Source organism: Tamandua tetradactyla, chromosome 6 (assembly GCF_023851605.1).
Source record: "Tamandua tetradactyla isolate mTamTet1 chromosome 6, mTamTet1.pri, whole genome shotgun sequence".
NCBI lineage: Eukaryota > Metazoa > Chordata > Mammalia > Pilosa > Myrmecophagidae > Tamandua > Tamandua tetradactyla.
The window spans coordinates 147,765,322-147,785,133 of NC_135332.1; the positions used below are offsets into that span (position 1 = coordinate 147,765,322).

At 41.7% G+C, this 19,812-nt stretch overlaps 1 protein-coding gene across 2 annotated transcripts in view; it reads left to right on the forward strand.

Annotated features, from left to right (window-relative positions):
* BAALC (BAALC binder of MAP3K1 and KLF4) overlaps window positions 1-18,343 on the forward strand; it is an 85,691-nt gene extending 67,348 nt beyond the window's left edge. The window contains exons 2-3 of one of the 2 annotated variants that reach the window (XM_077167410.1): window positions 2,157-2,323; window positions 16,846-18,343. In XM_077167410.1, coding sequence (XP_077023525.1) covers window positions 2,157-2,323; window positions 16,846-16,956 — 278 coding nt within the window. In that variant the 3' untranslated portion in view covers window positions 16,957-18,343. Of the gene's footprint in view, window positions 1-2,156; window positions 2,324-15,659; window positions 15,786-16,845 lie in introns of those variants that run through there. The other variant, XM_077167411.1, reaches the window with a different exon arrangement.
* The last annotated feature ends 1,469 nt before the right edge of the window (window positions 18,344-19,812 follow it).

The window sequence follows — 19,812 nt, forward strand, 5'->3', positions numbered from 1 at the left end:
TCAGCCCCAAGGGCTGAATGCAGTTCCACCCCACACTTGCACAAGCAAGGTTCTTGTCTTGGGCTTGTGCTCCTGATGCCTACCTCGTGGCAAAATAAAAATTGCTCAACACTCTGGGGAAAGGATTTTGTTTGTCTTCCCTAAATTTGATTAATAGCAAACAGACCAACACCCCAAAGGATATACAGACAAATGACTTAACAATTAAAAACACATATACAATTAGACAATGTGCATAGAAATAATGACATAGAATTTCTACTAAACAAAGAAGTATAAATTTAAGATTGAGATACTTTAGTTTCTTAAAGTGACAAAAAAAGATAATGAAAAGACTCATTTTTTTCTTAGGGTCTGGGGAATATGGGCTATCTCATATTCTATTGGCAGAAGGTCAATTGGGTATTGAAGAAAGATTTATAGAGTGAAATTTGGCAATGTGTTGCAAAAAACTCAATGTGCATATCCTTTGACATTTTGAAGACATTGTTCCATAGTCTTCTTACATCTAATGGCCATTAATGAAAAATCTGATGTCAATCTCCTTCTTGATTTTTTTTGTCTTCTTTTGAAGCTTTTCTTTATCATTAGCATTCTTAAATTTCACTATGATCTGTCTAAGTGGGGTTTCTTTCTTTTCTTAAAAAAATTTTATCTTGACAAACACTTCGTAGACTATTTCAATCTCTTATCTCATGTCTTTCTTCAGTTCTAAGAAATCCTTAACTATTTCTGTGATATAATACTTCCCCTCAATTTTCTCTACTGTCCTTCTAGAACTTGTATTAGGTTAAGGCTGTAATTTCTAGAGCTCTACCCATGTCTCCTAATCTGTTTTTCATACATTCATTTATACCTTTGTGCTGCCATCCAAGAGAATTCCTTGGCTTGATCTTCCAGCTCACTAAATTGCTCTTTAACTCTGTCTACCTTACTAGTTTTTCTTCCTAATTTTTTCTTTCATGTCAATAGTTAAGATTATTATTTCAAATAACTTTAGTTGATCTTGTTTTGGCCACCCTTTTTCTCATTTTGTGATTATATTATCCTTCCTCATTTTTTTCTGGGTAGACTAATTATACTAATTTAAAATTCTCTTCTGCATGCCATACTATCTCCATCTTCTTTGACAAAGGGTCTTCATATATAGAGTTTGGTATTTTTTATGGCACAGGTCTTACTGAAATGTTTATCTTGTTTTTGGGCTCATTTTTCTCACTGAAATTTCCTGCTGGAACATCAGCTGCATCTGTTTGAGAGGCCCACTTCCAGGACAGGGATGGGAATTACTATTGGCTTAGTTCTTGGCACTGTTTTTATAAAGCCTGTGTCCTTGGCATGGCTGTTCTCTTTTGCTTGGGGGTGGGGGAATCACCAGCTCTTTAGAACACTGCTTTTTGCTGTGCTGAGCTGAGCCCTTTACAGACATCTCCAGCATTGCCATCTGGCCTGAGCTGGGGAATAATTAGAACAGCTGACTTTCCTGGCTGCTCCTGGTGTCCCTGTGGCTGTCACTGGGCCTCTGCCTACTCCTGGCCTCTCTCCTTGGTGCTGCCCTCATGCCTCCTGGGGCTTTTTCTCCTTCAAACTAATCCTCTAAATCCTTCATGGATTTTCAGGACATTCTTTTTGTTTTTTAGTGAGGCTATATATTTTTTAAATTTCTATCTCTGATTTCTTGGTATGGGAAGGACACATGTTCAGTCCAACATGGTGAAATGGAATTACACAAAGTCCCTATATAATCTTTAAACCAGTAATCCCACTTCCCAAGGCAGTAATTCAGAATTAAACCTTAATACAAGGAGTTTCATCACAATAACACTTATTATAATGAAGAAGTAGAGACAAATTATAGGGGATTAGTTAAAGAAATGGTAGCATATTCATAAACCAGTATGAATAATAAAACCACTGTGAAATATAATGTGGTAGAATATTTAATGGCATGAGCAAATGCCATCAATGTATTATTAAGTAAAAATTTCAGGTCACAACATTATTTTAAAATCTCATGTGTTTTTGGAGGAAAGGGTGGTTCTGTAGGGTGGGATTTCTGGCAACTTTCATTTTCTCTTTTCTGGCTATCTGTTCTTCCCCCAATCTGGGGGATTATTTGCAGCCCCTGGTTACCCTCCTTTCATCTCCTCCCCAAGGTGTGCTGGAAGATGGCCTGTCCTCCAATGGCGGTCCCCGACCTTCAGCCCCAGGTGGAACTTCCAACCCTGAGAAGCAGCCAAGCAGTGGGAACCAGGGCCCAAACCCTCAGAGCCTCAGCGCAGGTACCCTGACCCAGAAACAGAACAGCCTTCGGAGCACTGAGGTAGGCGGATTGCAGCGCAGAGCCGGGCGTTGTGGGTGGGGTGGGGGCGGGGGCGGGGGCGGAGCTTGCTTCAGGGAGGGGCCAGGCGGACGCTTTGTCCTAGGAGGGAGCAGTGACCACTCACGTTGGCAACTGAAATTCTCCACCCCTACCGCTGTGAAAATTGTTGTAAACAAAGAACGAGGTCCACCCTCCACCGGACCTTCGGACGTTCGGCTTCCAGGGGTTATTGTTTTGGGTTGAATCAGCGGAAACAGGTCCATGATATTTCCACTCTAAAGGAAGTGTGTGTGTTTGCTTAAATGCAGCTTGGTCGGAGGATCTCCTTTTCTGTCGCGGCCTTTGCCAACTTCACTGCGAGGGCTGAGCTGATTACAGGACCCAGTCTCGGGCCAGGCACTCGGCCCGCCTCCGGGTGGCAGGGTGGGGAGTAGGCAGGAGAGGGAGGGAGAAGACCAGCGTGATGGTAGAGGGGCCCGGCCGGGTACCGGTACCTGGGAGCCTCCATCCGGGCAGTCAGGGGGAGGGTCCCGGCAGCTGAATGTGGTCTGGTGCCGTGGGAGAGACAGGGTAAGGGCGTCCCTGGGCCCGGCCTGCGTCCTTTCTGATCCTTCCTCTTCTCCTAGGACTGTTGCTGAGTAGTGTTCCTCCTGCCGCCCTGACTGCTCCCCAGTGGGAAGCCCGCGGGTGCAGGAGGCTGGGCCCGGAACCAATGCTTAGGAAGCCCAGCTCAAGGCCTGCATTCTCTTCCTCCTCCAGCTCAACCTCTCCCTACCTGTTCCTCACCTTCTCCACCCCAGCCCCCTTGAGAGCCCACTGCTCACCCTATGCACAGACAACATTTTTCTCCCCTCTCTCCTATCAAAACCTATGGTCCTGTCCCTTCAGGCCAATGCCATGTGCTTTCTGAGGATGCACATGGTTAATGATGGATCTCTTGCTCACATCAAGAAAGTTATCACTTTCTATTTTATTCAGAAAACCTGTTGCAAATTCAGCTCTAACGCTCATTAACTAAGTGGCCTAGTAGGAATCATGTGATTTCTTAGAGTCTCAGGTTTCTTACCCACAGAATAGAAATAATCCTCAAATGAGAGAACAGAGGCACATTCTTTATAAGCTGAAATGTGCTCTAAAAATGCAGTAAGGATTCACAGGGGGTGGCTGGGCACGTGGCACCGTAACCCAACTAAATGAAGCACCAGTGGTGGCCCTTCAAACACTGTAGGAGGTAATGGGTGGCAGCTTGGTCTGAGGGTAGCAGTGGCCTTCCTAGAACTGTGTGCATCACTCTGCAGGCTGCTGCCTCCTTAGCCTGTACATAAGGCTCATTAAGTCTTCCTCGAGCACTGTAAAATAAGCATCATCCCCACTTTATAGACAAACAGACTCATTTGGTTGCGGGATGTGGTCAACACTATAAAGTGCTGGAGAGGGGTGTCTGACGTTGAAAAAGGTGACTGTTAGAAAGGTGGAGCATAAGAGATTTTAAAGTACTTTTTCACTGAAAAATAAAGTATTATTCAGTTATTGCCACAATAGTGTTACATAATGGTGTGCACCAACATTCAGTGGCTTAAAACAACGTTCATTTTTTCTCTCTTCTGGGTCAGCTGCAGCTTGAATAGGCTAAGCCTGACTTCAGGGTCCAAACTACACAGGTCGGGCTCAGTCTGTTCCATGTGCATCATTCTGGGAAGCAGGCCAAGAGAGCAGCAGCTCTCTGAGGTGGTGTCTGCTCAGAACTATGGCAGAAATCCAAAAGGACCAGCCACAGTACTCCTCTCATTCCGTACCTCGCCTCACTCTGTGCCCACTAATGCTCTTATTGACCAAAGCAAGTGCCAGGGACCAGCCCAGCAGCCACAGGGCAAGGAAATGCACGCTGTCCACTGCTGTGGAGGAGCAATAATGCAATCCACTCCACATAACCTACAGAAAAATGGACAAACTCATAAATTCAGGGAATTTTCATAAAGTGACAAACTCATGTAATCATCATCCATTTGACAGAGAAGACCATTAACACAACCCCAGAAATCTCCACTGTGCCCACTCCCAGCCACCGTCTGCCCCTCACAAGGTGACCACTCTTCTAATTTCTAGCATTAGAGATCAGTTTTATTTCTGACATTAATATAAGTGGAATCAAATAGTATATGCTTTTTGTGTAATCTCTTGCTCAATATTATGTTGTGAAAGGAATCATCTGTGTTGGTGTGAGTTGTGATAATTTGCTCATTTCCATTGTTATGTATGCTCCATACTATGGAACACCACAATTTAACGATTCTTCTGTTGCGTGACATTTGGGCTGTTTCCAATCTGGAACCATTGTAAACAGTGCAGCTGTGAGTGTACTTGTGCTTGTCCTCAGGAGGACGCTCACTTCCTTTGGGTCTAGGAGTGGAACTGCTGTGTCATTGAGGAGGAATCCATTTGGCTTTAACAGATACCAGCAAATCGTTGTCCAAGGTGGTTGTAGCACTTCACAGTGTAACCAACAGTGAATGAGTTCCGGTTATGGAATTCAGGACTTTTAAACCAGTAAGCTGTGCTTACTCCTGTCTTCCTTAGGTCTGTGATAGCAACAAAATATTCATTTGAGTGCCTTCTTGGTACCACATAGGAAATTAAACCCTTGGTTATATTGTCTCAGTGAGCCATCACAATGGCTCTAAACTGTTGATATTATTGTTTCCAGTTTACAGATGACACATTGACACTTAGAAGTACTAAGGAAAGCACTCCCCACACCACACACACACATGGAGTCTGGGGCCTGGTGGGACTCTCATAGGAATGGAAGCTGTGTTGCAGGGAGTGGTGGCCGCACACACCTGTCAAACACCATGTCTCCCCAGATGATGCAGGTTCATAAGCAGTCCATGCAGCTTTTGTTTTCATAATTCAATGGACAATGGCTGTGTTGTAACTGTTCCCAAAATAAGACCAGGGAGCAAATAATGTCGGTTTTAAGTATTCAAACAATTGCTCGAGTCTTGGACTTCTGAGACCTCACCAGCCACCAGACGTCCTGAGTCCCAACAAGGCCATAACAAAGGTTTCCCTTATAAAGTGTCAGTTTACAAGGTTTCCTCACTGGGACACCCAGGTGCAGAGAGGTCAAGCCTTGAGGATCCACATGCTCTCCTGGGAGGTGAAAATCTCATTTCCTTAAATCAGGGATAAGCCCTCTACCAAGTTGTGTTTGTCAGTAGTGGTTAGAACTCAGGATTATGTGGTTAAAAGATAAGCCCTCTTTATGTAAGCAGTAGAAGCTTAGCCTACCTATAGCAATGCCTCAGAGATACTTCTGGAAGACCTCTTTTGTTGCTCAGATGTGGCCTCTCTCTTTCTCTCTAAGCCCAAGTCTGTAAGTGAAGTCGATGTCTACCCACCTACATGGGACATGATATCCAGGGGTGAAAGTCTCCCTGGTGACATGGGAGATGACTCCCAGGGATGAGTCTGGCCCTGGCACCATGGGATGAACAATTCCATCCTGAACAAAAGGGGGAAAAGAAGTGTAATTAATAATATATCAGTGGCTGAGAGAGTTCAAATAGAGTCGAGAGACTAAGCTGGAGGTTGCTCCAATGCAAGGTTCAGTTGGACATTGCTGTCTATCATAACTTGCCACCCCCTAATCAAAACCATTCCAGCCAATCTTAAAGAACACCTAGGACAATATATAAGATTCTGCAAAGTTTCCATGCACTAGGGTAACTTTCCAGAAATCTACAACCTCCAGATGGGTCCCTGGTCCAGATAAGTCCTGAAACCTAGAGGGCCCAGTAATCAGATAGTTCCATCTCTTTACCCCATATTAGTGAAAGACCCTTCCAATATGAAAAAGTTAGAATGGCCATGGCCCAAATACCCCTAAAGAGTGGAATAGAAAGATCAAAGGTGATGGCAGAGTTATATAGAGAAGGTAGAGTTTAACAAACGAATATAATTGCTGAATCATTAAATTGCTATTTCTTTTAGTCTACTCTAGCATCTTAGAGCAGCTAGAAGTGAAAATCTAAAATTGTGGAATTGTAACCCATACCAAACTCTGAAATCTATTCAACGACTAATTGTGGTGTGCTTTGAAGTTTATTGTTTTTTTGCATATATGTTATTTTTCACAAGATAAAAAAACATCAATTCTGATGATAAACACATATTTATGCCTTCTAGCTAGAAGGAAAAATCTGAGATGATGGTATGGTAGCCCATGATAAACTCCGAGTTCTGTCCTGTAACTACTTGTTGAAGAGTGCTTTGAAACTATTGCTTCTTTTCTTTCTTTGCTTTGTATATGCATTATATTATATAATAAAAAAAAGTAAAAACAAGGACAAGCCCTCGGCATTTCTGGGAAATATGTCCTGGAACCCGGCTCAGATCTGGTGGTGGTGGTGGGAATGCAGTGAGTTTCAGACCACCTCATAAGACATTTTAGGGCTGTGAGGTCTTTGCTTTATATATTGTCAGATGACTCATTCCTTTGTGTCTTCATTCAAAAATTATTCCTTGAGCATCTACCAACAGGATTTAGGGGTGGGCCATAAAAAGAGCACATTTCTCTTCCGCTCCTGAATTCAGAGCCACTTCCTGTGCTTGTCAGATACTTATAGTTCCTGGGGATACAGCAGTGATCCAAACTGATTGTGTCCTTGTCCTCATGGAGCTTCTATTCCAGGGAAATAGAGTCAATAAACAGGCAAACAAATACATAATATGCTAGGTAATAGTAAGAGTTATTGAGAAAAATAGAGCAGGGTCAAGGATAAGAGTGCCACCCACGTTGGTCAGGGAAAGCTGCTGTGTGGAGGTGACGTTTGAACAGAGGCCTGAAGGGGAGCCAGCTTTCCTAAAGGAGGCAACAGTAAGTAGAAAGGTCTGGGGCCCGACAAGGAGGCCAGTGTGGCTGGAGTGGGGAAGGCAAGAGGAGAAGAGGAGAGAGAATGCGGGAAGAGGCAAGGAGTGGAGTACAGCTCATGTAGAGACGTAAGGAATTTGGCTTTTAAAAAAGTCAGCTTTATTGGGTTATAATTTACATTCAGTATTCACCAGTTTAATGAGTACAATTCCATACATTTTGATCATTTTGATACATATGTACAGTTATGTATATATGGATATGGAAATGATATAGAGCTTTTCCATTACGTCAAAAAGTTCCCTTGTACCCCTTTTCAGTCAGACCCTCTCCCCACTCTGGTCCTGTCATCCCCTGATCTGCTTTCTGTTGGGATAATTTTGCCCTTTCTAGAATTTCAAATAAAGGAAATCATGCAATGGCTAATCTTCCTTTTTTTTTTTTTTTAACTTCTTTTATTTACCATTTTGCTTCTGAGATTCATCCATATTGTCATGTCTATAAGTATTCTTTTTAATTGTTGACTATTCCATTATGTGACTATACCACAATTCACTTATCTATGTACCGATTGATAGACAACTGGTTTACTTCCAGTTTTTGGCTATTACAAATAAGGGGGCTAAGGACATTCAACTATAAGCTATCATGTGGAAATATGCTACAACTTCCCTGGATAAATAACTAGGGGAATTGCTGGGTCATACAGAGACTATATTTTTAATTTTATAAGACATTGCCAAGCTGTTTTCCAAAGTGGCTATACTTTGAAATGTGCTCATAATGACTGAGAATTCCAGTGTCTCTGCATCCTCACCAACATTTGGTGTGGTCAGTTTTTTTAATTTTTAGATTTTTAAATTTAATTCTAGAGAGTGTGTAGTGATATCTTGCTGGGATTTTAATTTGCATTTTCCTGATTAGTCTGAGGACCTTTTTATAAGCTTACTAGCCATTTGCATATCTTCCTTGGTAAAGTGTCTATTCAAATCTTTTGCCCAATTTAAATTTTATTATTGAGGTATAAGAGCATTTTTTATGTTTTCTAGATACAAGTACCTTATCAGGTATGTTTTGCAGTTATTTTCTCCCAGTCTATGGCTGTGTCTTCATTTTCTTAACAATGTCTTTCACAGAATCAAAGTTTTAAATTTTGATAAAGCCAGTTTATCAATTTTATCTTTTCTGGTTTGTGAGTTCTGTGCCTGTCCAAGAAATTTTGCCTTCTTGTAGGCCTTAAAGATTTCTTCTTTAGTTTTCTTTGAAGTTTTTATTGTTTTAGATCTTAGATTTGATTATAATCCAGTACAATATTGAATAGAAGTATTGAGAGTGGACATCCTTGCCTTGTTTCCAACCTTAAGGGGAAAGTGTTCCTTCTTTCACCATTAGGTATGATGTAAATATTAGGTATTTTATATGTGTCTCTAATCTGACTAAGGCCTTTCTGTCCCTTATTTGGTGAGAAGATTTTGTTTTGTTTTGTTTTAAATGTAGACTAGGTAATGAATTGTGTTAAAAACTTCTTCTGCGTCTGTAGAGATGATCATATTGTTTTTATCTTTTATTCTTATAATGTAATGAATTACGTTTTCATTAGTTTTTTAATGTTAAGCCAACCTTGCATTCCTGAGATTAACCCTACTTATGCATGCTGTATTATATATTTCTGGATTCAGTTGCACATATTTCATTAAGGATTTGGCGGAAGGAGGCAGTATAGTTCTTATCATTCCCCTGAAATAGCTCGTGAGGGACCTTGATCTGTAGTATTGTCATCATTGTCGACTTTGTCAGCTTTTTATGTGAGGGTCGTGCTGGCCTCATAGTGTTGCGAAGTGTGCTCTTCTGTTCTGTGGAAGACTTTGTGTACAATTGGTATTGTTTCTTCCTTAAATATTTGGTAGAATTCACTGGTGAACCCATCTGGGCCTGGATTTGGGTGGTGGTGGTGGTGGCTCTTAACTAGGAATTCAATTACTTTAATAGATATAGGGTTGTTCAAATTATCTATTTCCTCTTGGATGAATTTTGGTTCATTTGGCTTATATCTTTCCATGAGTTTTTCCATTTCATTTAAGTTGTCAAATTTAATGGCAATAAGATTGTTCATAATATCCTCTTATTGGGATCTATAATGATGCCCTCTCTTTTATTCCTGATGCTGGTAATATGTGTTCTCTCTCTTTTTTTTTGATCGGTCTGCTTAGAGAATTATCAGTTTCATTGATCTTTTCTGCACCATCCTTTCGGTTTTCCTATACCCTCCCCAACCCTTAATAAATAATTCCTTTGTTAAGTTACCCAACTTATTTCCTCTTTCCTCTGGGATCCTGACAGATGCTGGCAATGATTGAACACTGAAAACTGGATTTAACTATGTCGTGTTGTCTGCTTCAAGAGTTATTTCAGTGGCATGGTGAGAATAAGAACTTTCTTGGAAAGGGTTTAAAAGAGAATAGGAGGGCGGGCCACAGTGGCTCAGCAGGCAGAGTTCTCACCTGCCATGCCAGAGACTCGGGTTCAAATCCTGGTGCCTGCCCATGCCAAAAAAAAAAGAGAGAGAGAGAGAATAGGAAAGGATAAGTGAAGTAGGAAGTAGAGAATTTTGCTGTAAAGGGAAGCAGAGAAAATGAGCAATGGCTAGGGAGAAATGTGAGATTGAGGTATAACTTCTATTTCTTTTCTTTTATTAACATGAGTAATTACATGGCATTTTTGGGTGATCATGGAAATGATCCAGTAAAGAGGGAAAAGTTGAAGATGAAGAAGAAGGGACAATTTCTAGAGTGACAGAATATGAGAGAATGGGATCTATAATGACACATTGCAAATGGCAGAGCCAGGATTCACACCCAGGCCTGCATAATTCCAGAAAACAAAAACAAAAACCTATGAGATTAAAAAAAAAAAAAAAAAAACTGTGAGATTTACAACTGAACTTTATTGCCTTTAGGGTAAATTAGATAATCCTAAATCTCTTCCTGTTACGAAATTCCTACTCTATGATGCCCGAATTTTGAGCCATCCCAGCCTTCCCTCCAAAATGACCACTGTACCCAGAAACAGGAACTGTTAGTTGAGAACCAAAGCACAGAACATCATATCCTGGTGTCTGTTGTATGTATTGTTGTCTCTTGACTTTCCTCAAGCTATTTGTCCATCTCCAAGATGCCACTTACTTTGAAAGGCAGAGTTTACATTATTGTCTTCAACTGGTCATCCCTATGTCACATTTTTCTGCCATTCCAATGCTCTGTCCTCTCCACTACCCCATCCTTTCTTCAACCAATACAGTTTACCTCCATTTCCAGTCACTGTGGGAGTTATTTTCAGCTGGGGTCTCAGGTTTAAGCCTGCAGACCTCATGGAAGCTTCCGTCCAGCTGAGCTATCTCATACCAACACAGCTTTCATCTATCTAGAATCTGCCCAAAGAAAATAGTTTTCCTTTTCTCTCTGAAGCCTTTGACATACTGTCTTTTCCTAGCATGTCTCTGATACTCTGGCCTAAAACTTCCAGCATTTCCAGTACCTGACTCACTCAATATCCTCTCTTCCTTTGCTCCCCGAAGAGGACCCATTAGCTTTTTGCAGCTTGCCCCGATGCGTCATCAGGCCAGCTGGATGATATTTCTTTGGCAATTCTTTGAAGCGCTCATTCTCCAGAAGCACCTTTTTGTGGAGCATGCATCCTCATCCACATCCCTACCATGGATTTACATCAGTAAGTTTTGTAAAACTTTACATCAGTACTTTTTTTTAATTTTGGATTTTCAAGACAAGTGTGTGCATGTGTTAAATAAAGGCAATCCTTTTAGGTCTCAAAAATGTCCACATAGATTTCTTTATAACCACCCTTTTGATTCATTCATCAAAGATTTATTAAGCACCATCTAGGTGCCAGAAACTATTCTAGTGCTGAAGATCCACAAGTAGACAGGACAGATACGGTCTTTGCTTTAATGGAGCTACCAGTTTTAATGAGGGGTGAGGGTGGGGAATCACATAATAAAGAATAAATAAACAAAGCATTTATAGACCCAGAATGGTGCTATGAAGGAAATAAGAAAGGTCCCCAGTGTAGGACAGTACTTTATTTAACATAGATGCCACCCCACAGTTTAAATCTCTTTCTGAAGGGTGATAAAAGGCTCCTAAAGTTGTTAATGCAACTGCACCTTATCTTCTGAGCCCTTCCCCACATCATGTCCATCAAACAGTCTCCCTTTTTCCAATTCCCTCTGGCTCCTGCCTTATCGCTGGCGTTAATAGGTGTTAACTGGCAAAAAGAATGTGACAAAAATGATCTTTCACAAATTGGAACTGACAGTCTCAGTGGGTTGCTCTTTCCTTTTTTATATTATGCTTTCATTTCCTCAAGTAACTTGGGACCTTATTGACCCCACAGCCTCTGATAAATCATTGCTCCATCTACTTCACCACCTCTCTTCCTTAGCTACATAAACAACACAAGAGGAAGCTGTGTAGTTGCTTGTCCTCTCCTGTTACTCAATTGTTCAGGAAGTCTGGACTGCCTCCAAACGTTTACTTTCCACCTAAATGTGCCATTTCCTTGGGTTTAGACCTGGTTCCCCACCCCCATCTCCACCCCAGAATGACCTCCTCAAGTATTCAGCTAAGGTAGAAATGGATATGTTAACATAGCTCTGAGCACACACAGCCCTGAGTATGTGACTGCACTCCCAATTAGCCTTCCTGTCTTCAGAAGCTGCATATTTTCAAGTTGCTTTATTATTCTTGGCAAAGTGACCAGACCATGCTAAAGGAATTAGCTGATGTCTGAGCTGATCTCAGCTAAAACCTCTAACTCCCACTCCTCTACCTCCAGTGTCTGATTATTGTCAAGGCTTTGCCCTAAGAAAAATGGGTGAAGCGGGTGATGGTGGTGCAGTGGCAGAGTTCTCGCCTGCCACACTGGAGACCTGGGTTCAATTCCTGGTGCCTGCCCATGCCAAAAAAAAATAATAATAATAATAATTTAAAAAAAAATGGATGAAGCCCCCCAGAGGTGACTGTGGTAAAAGAAGGAGCCCCCCCCAACCCCCCCATTCAAGAAAGGAGGACAGGACCAGCCCACGATTTTTCTTGGACAGCAGTAATATGAGATATATGAGGGAAGAGTTTAGAAAGTAAATATGAATCTCCTAGAAAAACATAAACACATTAAAAAGAGGGAGAGAACAAAGAAACCACTGGAGAAAACCAAAGAGAGAGAGCAAGAGCTGTTAGAAGAGTAGTTCAGTGCACTAGCGTGAGCCTGGGAAAAAGGAAGGAATTGAGCAGTGCATGTGCATGTGTGTATAGTGCTTTCCACAACCCATCTATGTGTTGGCTGCTGCCTTACGTAGATGGAGATTTGCAAGACTCACTGTTTTCTAAGCGTCTGCAGAAAAATCAGTTCAATTAGAGGCCAAAGACCTCCATATTCTTTATATTCCTCCTTTGCCCTCTAGCCTACTTCAGGGCTGTACACCTCGTAGATGATCAGTAACAACATACTGACTGAGTGAGACCAGTCTAGTAATTCACAGTTTTCCCACAGCGTCATCTGCCAGCACCAGCCTCATATGATGGCTGTTCTATGAGAGCCCCGCTTCCTTTTCTCAGGCAGGTTCTGCTGCCTTCCTGATGTTTTTTCTTCTCTCTGTCTGAGGTTCAAGTCGAAAAACAGCAATTCTTTTTTTTTTTTTTTTACAGACTAATATATTTTATGAATATGGATGCAAAAATCCTCAGCAAATGTCCAGCAACATATAAAAAGAATTGTATACCAATTTCAAACCCAGTGAAATTTATTCCAGAAATGCAAGGGTGATTTCAAATGATTGAACATAGAGTCACCATATGACCAAACAAACCCACTCCTAGGTATATGCAAAGAGAAATGAAAACATGCATCCACACAAAAACTTAAACATGAATGTTTATTAGCTGTATTATTCATCATGGCCAACTGGTGGAAACAACCCAAATATCCATCAACAGACATTTGAGAAAACAAAATGTGTATACCATACAATGGAATATTATTTAGCCATAAAAGAATGAGGTTCTGATACATACTGCAATATGGATGAACCTGGAAAACGTAAGTAAGATAGGCCTGTCTTCTGAATGGAAGAAATGTCCAGAATAGGGAACCTACAGAGACAAAAGTAGATTAGTAGTAACAACTCCTTTTAGTATGTGCTACCTGATAGCTTAAAATACCTAGGCTGAGGCAGGATAAGGAAGTACCCTGCATGGGGCTGCAGTCTGTGCAGAATTTGCCCCAGTCTTGGGGAATTCTTGAGAGTTTTCCGGATGTATAGTTTGATCTCTTTCTTCTGAGACCAGCAACCTGACCCTTGTATCAAAAGTTCCCTGGCTGACCTTGCTCTGATGCCAAAAACTCCATGAAGCAACAGCAAATAAATCCATGGAATTCTAGGGACAGCCAGAGGTTTGTTAATATCTGTCTTCTTGTTTATTTTTACATGGGCAGGCACAGGGAATTAAACCCGGGTCTCTGGCATGGCAGGGGAGAACTCTGCCTGTTAGACACCATGGCCCACCCTGTCTGTCTCCTTTTAATGGGAATTGACTGGGCAGGAGAAAAGCAGCTTGAGTTTTGGCTCACAAAGCTCTAGACTTTAATCCTTTGGGAAGGGAGAGAAGAGGCAACTGATATTTTTGGAGTATCTACTATGTGCCATACACACTGTCATGATGTCATCTAATGCCACACAACTCTGAGTGCTCAGCAGCTTCCTTCTCCACCTGGGAAAATGGAGGATCAGGAAGGTTATTTGCTTGGTCAGCGGAGCATAGGAAGTAGCGGTGGGCTGTGCTGGAATCGGAACCCAGGTCTCTGCTTCCAAATCCCACATTCTTCCCATTACCAGAAACATTATGGTGGAGAATTTAGAATGAGTTTCAGCAGGGCCATGGAGACAGGATGGGTACCTGGAGCCATCAACTTTGGTTTGACTTATGACCTGTATGGACGTCGACCTTGGGCTAATGCTTTAGCCTGAGTGACTTCAGCCGCCTGGCTGGGAGAGTGAGCGCAGTGACATTCCCACCTCTCAGGGATGCTGGAAGGAACAGTCAATTAGGAGTATCACTGAAATCCTGTCGGAAAAGTTCTAGGACATTTAAGCAGAGCAAAGCAAACAACTTCTGTTCCAGGGATTTTTTTCTTCTTTCCTTCTTTCTGAATATTTTCATTCCAACATTCTTCATCAAATTGTCAGTGGAGTATATATATTGTATGACATATGCTGAGTTAGATTCTGGGGATTCATTGGGAATGGGGTCCCTACCTTCTTGAAGCTTATAATCTAATGAAGAAGCAGAAGAAAAGCTAGTAAGTGAACAAATCAATGTATAATTCAAACCATGGTTAATGGCCAGGAAGATTATAAGGAGTATCACTAGAGAGTACCCAAAATCCCTGCAATATCCCATTGAAATTATTGGCTGTAATTATCTCTGGAGTAAGGACCAGGGGGCAGACAGGGGAAGCAAGTACTACTTTTTTTGCTGTGCCCTTCTCTGCTCTTTGAATCTTGTTTTACTGTAATTAATTATTACATTTATAACTTGTATCAATTAAATGTACATAATTTTTTTCTTTTATAACTTAGAAATACAAGTTATAGAAAAAATTTGGTGTCTGATAAATCGTAATCTCAGTAAGCTGTGCTTGTCTTCATTGTTTGTAAAGAACTGTGAGAAGGTTCCTGCAGTCCCATGTTGGGTACAGATACATTTGTGGTGTCAGAGGAAAGCTGAGAGTATCTCTATTTCCCTTTGGGGGGAAGTGGGAAAGGCCGAGCGGATTTGGCTGTGCTCTCTGAGTCAGCCCTCACTTCCCTGGGAATCAGTCTAGATCACTGACTTCTGAACTCCAAGGGAAACAAGCTCATCTGGTTTTGAGACTGCTTCGGAGTTAGCGCAGTCAAACTGGCTACTCTTGAGAGATTGCAGCCAATAGATTACTTTTAATTAAAGAGGTCGTATCAAGAGGACTAAAATCTACAATTCATGGTGGAAGGAAACTTGCAGAAATTAAAATGAGGCTAGGGAAGAACAGAAAAACTGTCAAACTGGAATGAGAAATAAGAGGTGGCCCATTAACAAGAGTGAATGGTGATAAAACTCACAAAACAAGAATATTAGAAGGAGAAGAAGGATTGAAGTCACAGATAGCCGCAAAAGAAAAGGTGCCAAATAGATTTCTCTCATCATTCATTCAGGAAACGTAAGATTTTTTTTTTAAACCGGTAATTGTAATAGGGACACATTTCCTTTTCCTGTCATTAAAAAAGGAGTGGGAGGAGGTGTGAAGTAAAACCACATCAGAAAGGAGAATATCTAGGTTGTCCAAAGTGTCCTAAATCCAAAGGGACAAAATGGTATAATCAGTCCCAGTATCTCTATGACTCTTTTCTCATAGGAGGAAAAAGCAACTTCTCAGAACTTCTAGAGAAAAGAGCTGGCACTTTATTCTCCTTCTCATCTTTTTCCTTCTCATCTGGGCCTGAAATTTAAGGCTTCCAAGTGATAACCAGATGACCCCCTGAACTTCTCAACCAACCCCACCCCATGGGGAGCTCTGAAGCTCTAGTGGCCCCTCAGAGGTATCCTGCTTTGAGCCTTTATATTTCCACGTGGGCCAGCCTGGGGTGGGGGGGACTTGACCTTGGGTGTGGTGGCTCTCCGCAGCTGAGGTTACCCCTGAAGGCACCGACACCTGGAGGCCATTTGCCGACTGCACTCACTGCTGCCGGACAGGTCCTTCCTGGAAGTAGGGTTGGGTGGTCCAGGTCTGTGTCTGTCCACTGATGGGGCCAACCCACTGGCCCCTGGCACCCTTGCTCCAGAGCAAGGGCATAAAATTGTCCTCTCTAGTTAAAGCTTTTTTTTTCCTTTTTTGGAGAGTTTGGGGGTTTGAGGTCTGGGCACATATAGTTGAAGAGCCTATGGTTTAGTTGCTGCTTTAATATTTAGTATTAATTCTGGACATTTATCATTGTTTTATCTTCACTTGGAAATGAATAGTTGATCCTACTTTTGGCTTACTATAGTTACTAGGTTTTGGGGGGTTTTTATTTTTCATTTTTATTTAGTGGCAGGTATTGTGTTAAGTACCTTACCTGCATTATCTTATCTAAATTCTTACAATAATCTAATGAGGTAGGTACTGTATTATTATTCCCTATTTGTAGATGAAGAAACTAAGGATCAGAAAGGTTAGAAAAAACTTTTCCACAGTAGAATCATATTTTAAAAGTTTGTCTGAGTCCAGAATTCCAGCCCTTAACTAAAACCTACTGAAACCTCTCACATCATCCGTTGAACAGACCTTAGCTGATGAATTCATTCATTCGACAGTGTTTTATTGAGCACATTTTGTGCTCAGCTCTGTTGTAGTTTGGTATTAGAGATTCAACAAAGAAGCCTACCAAAAAGGGCCATGTGCATGTGTTTTTGTGGGTCATTCTTCCTGCCTCTGTGTGTGTGTGTGTGTGTGTGTGTGTGAGTGTGTGTGTGTCTTGTAATAATCTCAAGAGCTTGATGCAAACCTGGAAACCTTTGGACAATCCTAGTAACTCAATTCATTGTTTTAAACTCTTTAACAGGCTAAAAGAGATGCTAAGCGGATGTCTGCAAAAGAAGTCACCATTAGTGTTACTGACAGCATCCGGCAAATGGACAGAAGTCGAAAAAGCACAAAGAACTGTGTTAATTAGCAGAGCGTTCACACAGAAGGCCAGATGGACTTCTTTGGTGCCCTTCACAGTCCCAGATCCTGCCAAGGAAACTTGAAGAAGTGGGTGCCCCTTGCAGAACGAGAAAGCTGCTGCATGCCTTGAGAGACTCTCTCTTACTTGCCTGCACAGTTGGGACATCTTCGGCCTCTTGTTGATCACATAAATGTACTGGCACAGCACTCCTCTCGGGGACTAAACTGCAAATGTACAGTTCAGTTTGCCTTTTTGCAACGTGTGTAATATGGTCCAGAGTAAAATTGGTGAACTAAAGCCACAGGCCGGTTTGTGAAACAGAGAAAAGCAGGAGGGGTGAATTCCCTGGGTGAAAGCTTCATAAGTCACTTCCAAGCAATCCTGGTCACAATAGTATGCACTGTTTCAGGCAAGTTTACCTTTTATTCTTTTTTAAAAATACCACCATCACGAAGCTTATTGTGTTTACTTAAAAGTTGGCTTTTATCCAAATCTAAGCTATGTGAGAACCATGAAACAGGAAAACTCCCTGTTACTCTTGTCTCCATAGCTCAATATGAGACAGGTTCAGATCCAGTTTTACATGAACCAACACCCACAGGTGTCTCTGGGAGGTCTCTAAGTACCTGTGATGCAGTCAGGTCACATCCGCCTCTCATCTGCCTTCATTGTCCTCCCAGGCCGGCATCCATGTTAGCCTGCAACCCATAATATCTAGGTTAATGGGGGTCAGTTCATCCAATCTATGAAGACCCTCATGGCTCAGCCAGACATTGCATTTTTTCGTAGCTTTCTTACTCCCTTTGCTTGTGTTCTTGAGGGTTTTCTTTCTCCATTCAGGTTATTTACAATTGTTCATCAAAGACTAGAGGGAATCATCCAGGAACATGTTGGCAGAATACATAGCTTCTTTTTTGACTTCTCTGTGCACAGCCCCAGGATTGTGTCACACTGGTTTCTAAAAAAGTAGTGACTTTAGAAAACCAATCCCTGGTTGATGTGCATTCATACTGACCTGAGATTGACATGCATTGTGTTAGAAACCAGGTAGCTCATGAGTAAGAAAGATGTTTTAATGGGAATAATTTCCTAGCATTTTGTTAAACATGTTTTTCTGGAAGTATTTTCCTCCAAACTATTTTAACATGATTCTTATAGGACTGTTAACATTCTGGGATTGGGAAAAGTAGGACTAAAGTTGTACCAAACTATACCAATAAACTCCATGTTTAGCTGAAATAGGCAGCCTGATGGTGTGTGTTTATGTAACATGGTCCAAAGAATTAATATAAGCAGGTGAAAATTCAGGTATCATCCTCCTTACCTGCCAACTCTGTTATTCCTTAAACACAAGTGGGTGGTATCTGTCATTATTCTCTCATTCTTTCTTTCATCAATGGATTGTATCATTATTTATTAGGCATTTAATGCCAACTCGGTGTCAGGTACTGTGCAGATGTTTAGGGACTTGGACTCTGGCCAGTCATGATTCTATGTCCTGAATCTTAACCATAGACTTAATAACTTGAGACTACTCTAAGAGATCGTGTGTGTTGTGAATTGCTCTCCAATGAAATCTCACTTTCATATTCAGGGTAGGTTTGTATCTTAAACTCCAGACATGAGTATTCTCCTAAGCACTGTACAAGCCTATCATATACACAAAACCATTTTTTCCCCAAACCTCTACCATTTGGTGATTCTTTGAGAAAGGGCTTTTAGGGAACTTCACATTCTAAAAAGTAGAAATAATAAAATAAAAGCCTGTGACTCGGCTCCACTAGATTACTCAGCAGAAGCTCCCACCTGACAAAAGTTGGCAATGATCCTACAAGGTCAGGGCCTGTTCTTCCAGGGTTTCCTTCACTAGTGACTGCTTCGGCCATGGACAAAGCCTAATTTTCTCTTTACAACTTTGCTTTGCATCCGTTAACTGCTGCCCGTTGTTTGGAATTTATCAACTTGAGAGGCTATCTTTGATTTATATAGAAAGAGTTATTTGCTCCTTGAGGAGAAGGGAATGAAGGGCGTGTAATCTGCCTCTCCAGAACCGTCTGGAATTCACTAAACAATAATCGGAAGTTAAACCATGATGCTGAATATTTGTGTGTGTGTGTATGATACAGGAACTAACTTACTAACCTGCTAGGATAACACTTTCCATTGCAAAGTTTGTGTCAATAAAGCCATTAATTTCAAGCATAGATAGGCTGTTATGGGGAATCTTTATTGGTATCTTAGATTTGTATGTAGAGCAGTTTAGATTTCTTTATTATTTTTTTTTTACAAAGGCCTTTTATATAAGCAATCCCTGTGAATTCTTGTGAAGTAGGAAAGGAGAATGCTATGAGTCCCAAGTTACAGCTTTAAAATTACACGTTTCATTCAACTAGTAAGTGATATAGCAAGACTCAGGAGAGGGAAATCTGCAAGTCCAGAACACGGTGCCTCTCAGGGCAAAAAGTTCTCACCAGGGCTGGGACACTCAGCCCAGGATTACTGGAGGGAAATTTTCCTGAGCCTAGGCCTGGGCCAATGCAGCGATTGGAGAAAGCCAGTGAGCTCTTGGGGAGTTGGGTTTGGCCCAGGCTCTCTTGTCCGTCCAGAGAGGGTGACCCTGAACCAGGGTGAGAGGGCATGTCAGTGAAGGAACATGGCCAGAAAGTGGAAAGCGACTTCGCAATTCAAAGGAGTCCCCAGGATGATGGAAATTACACCTCCAGGAAGAGCTGTTTGGACTTAAAGGTAATGGTTTCCATGGCAGCCAGGGACCTGCCCCAGCTGCTGCCAATGCCCTGAGCACCCCCTCAGATGTGCAGTCTGAGGACTGTCCCTCCTCCCCTCTCCCCTTTTCCGTGCTCC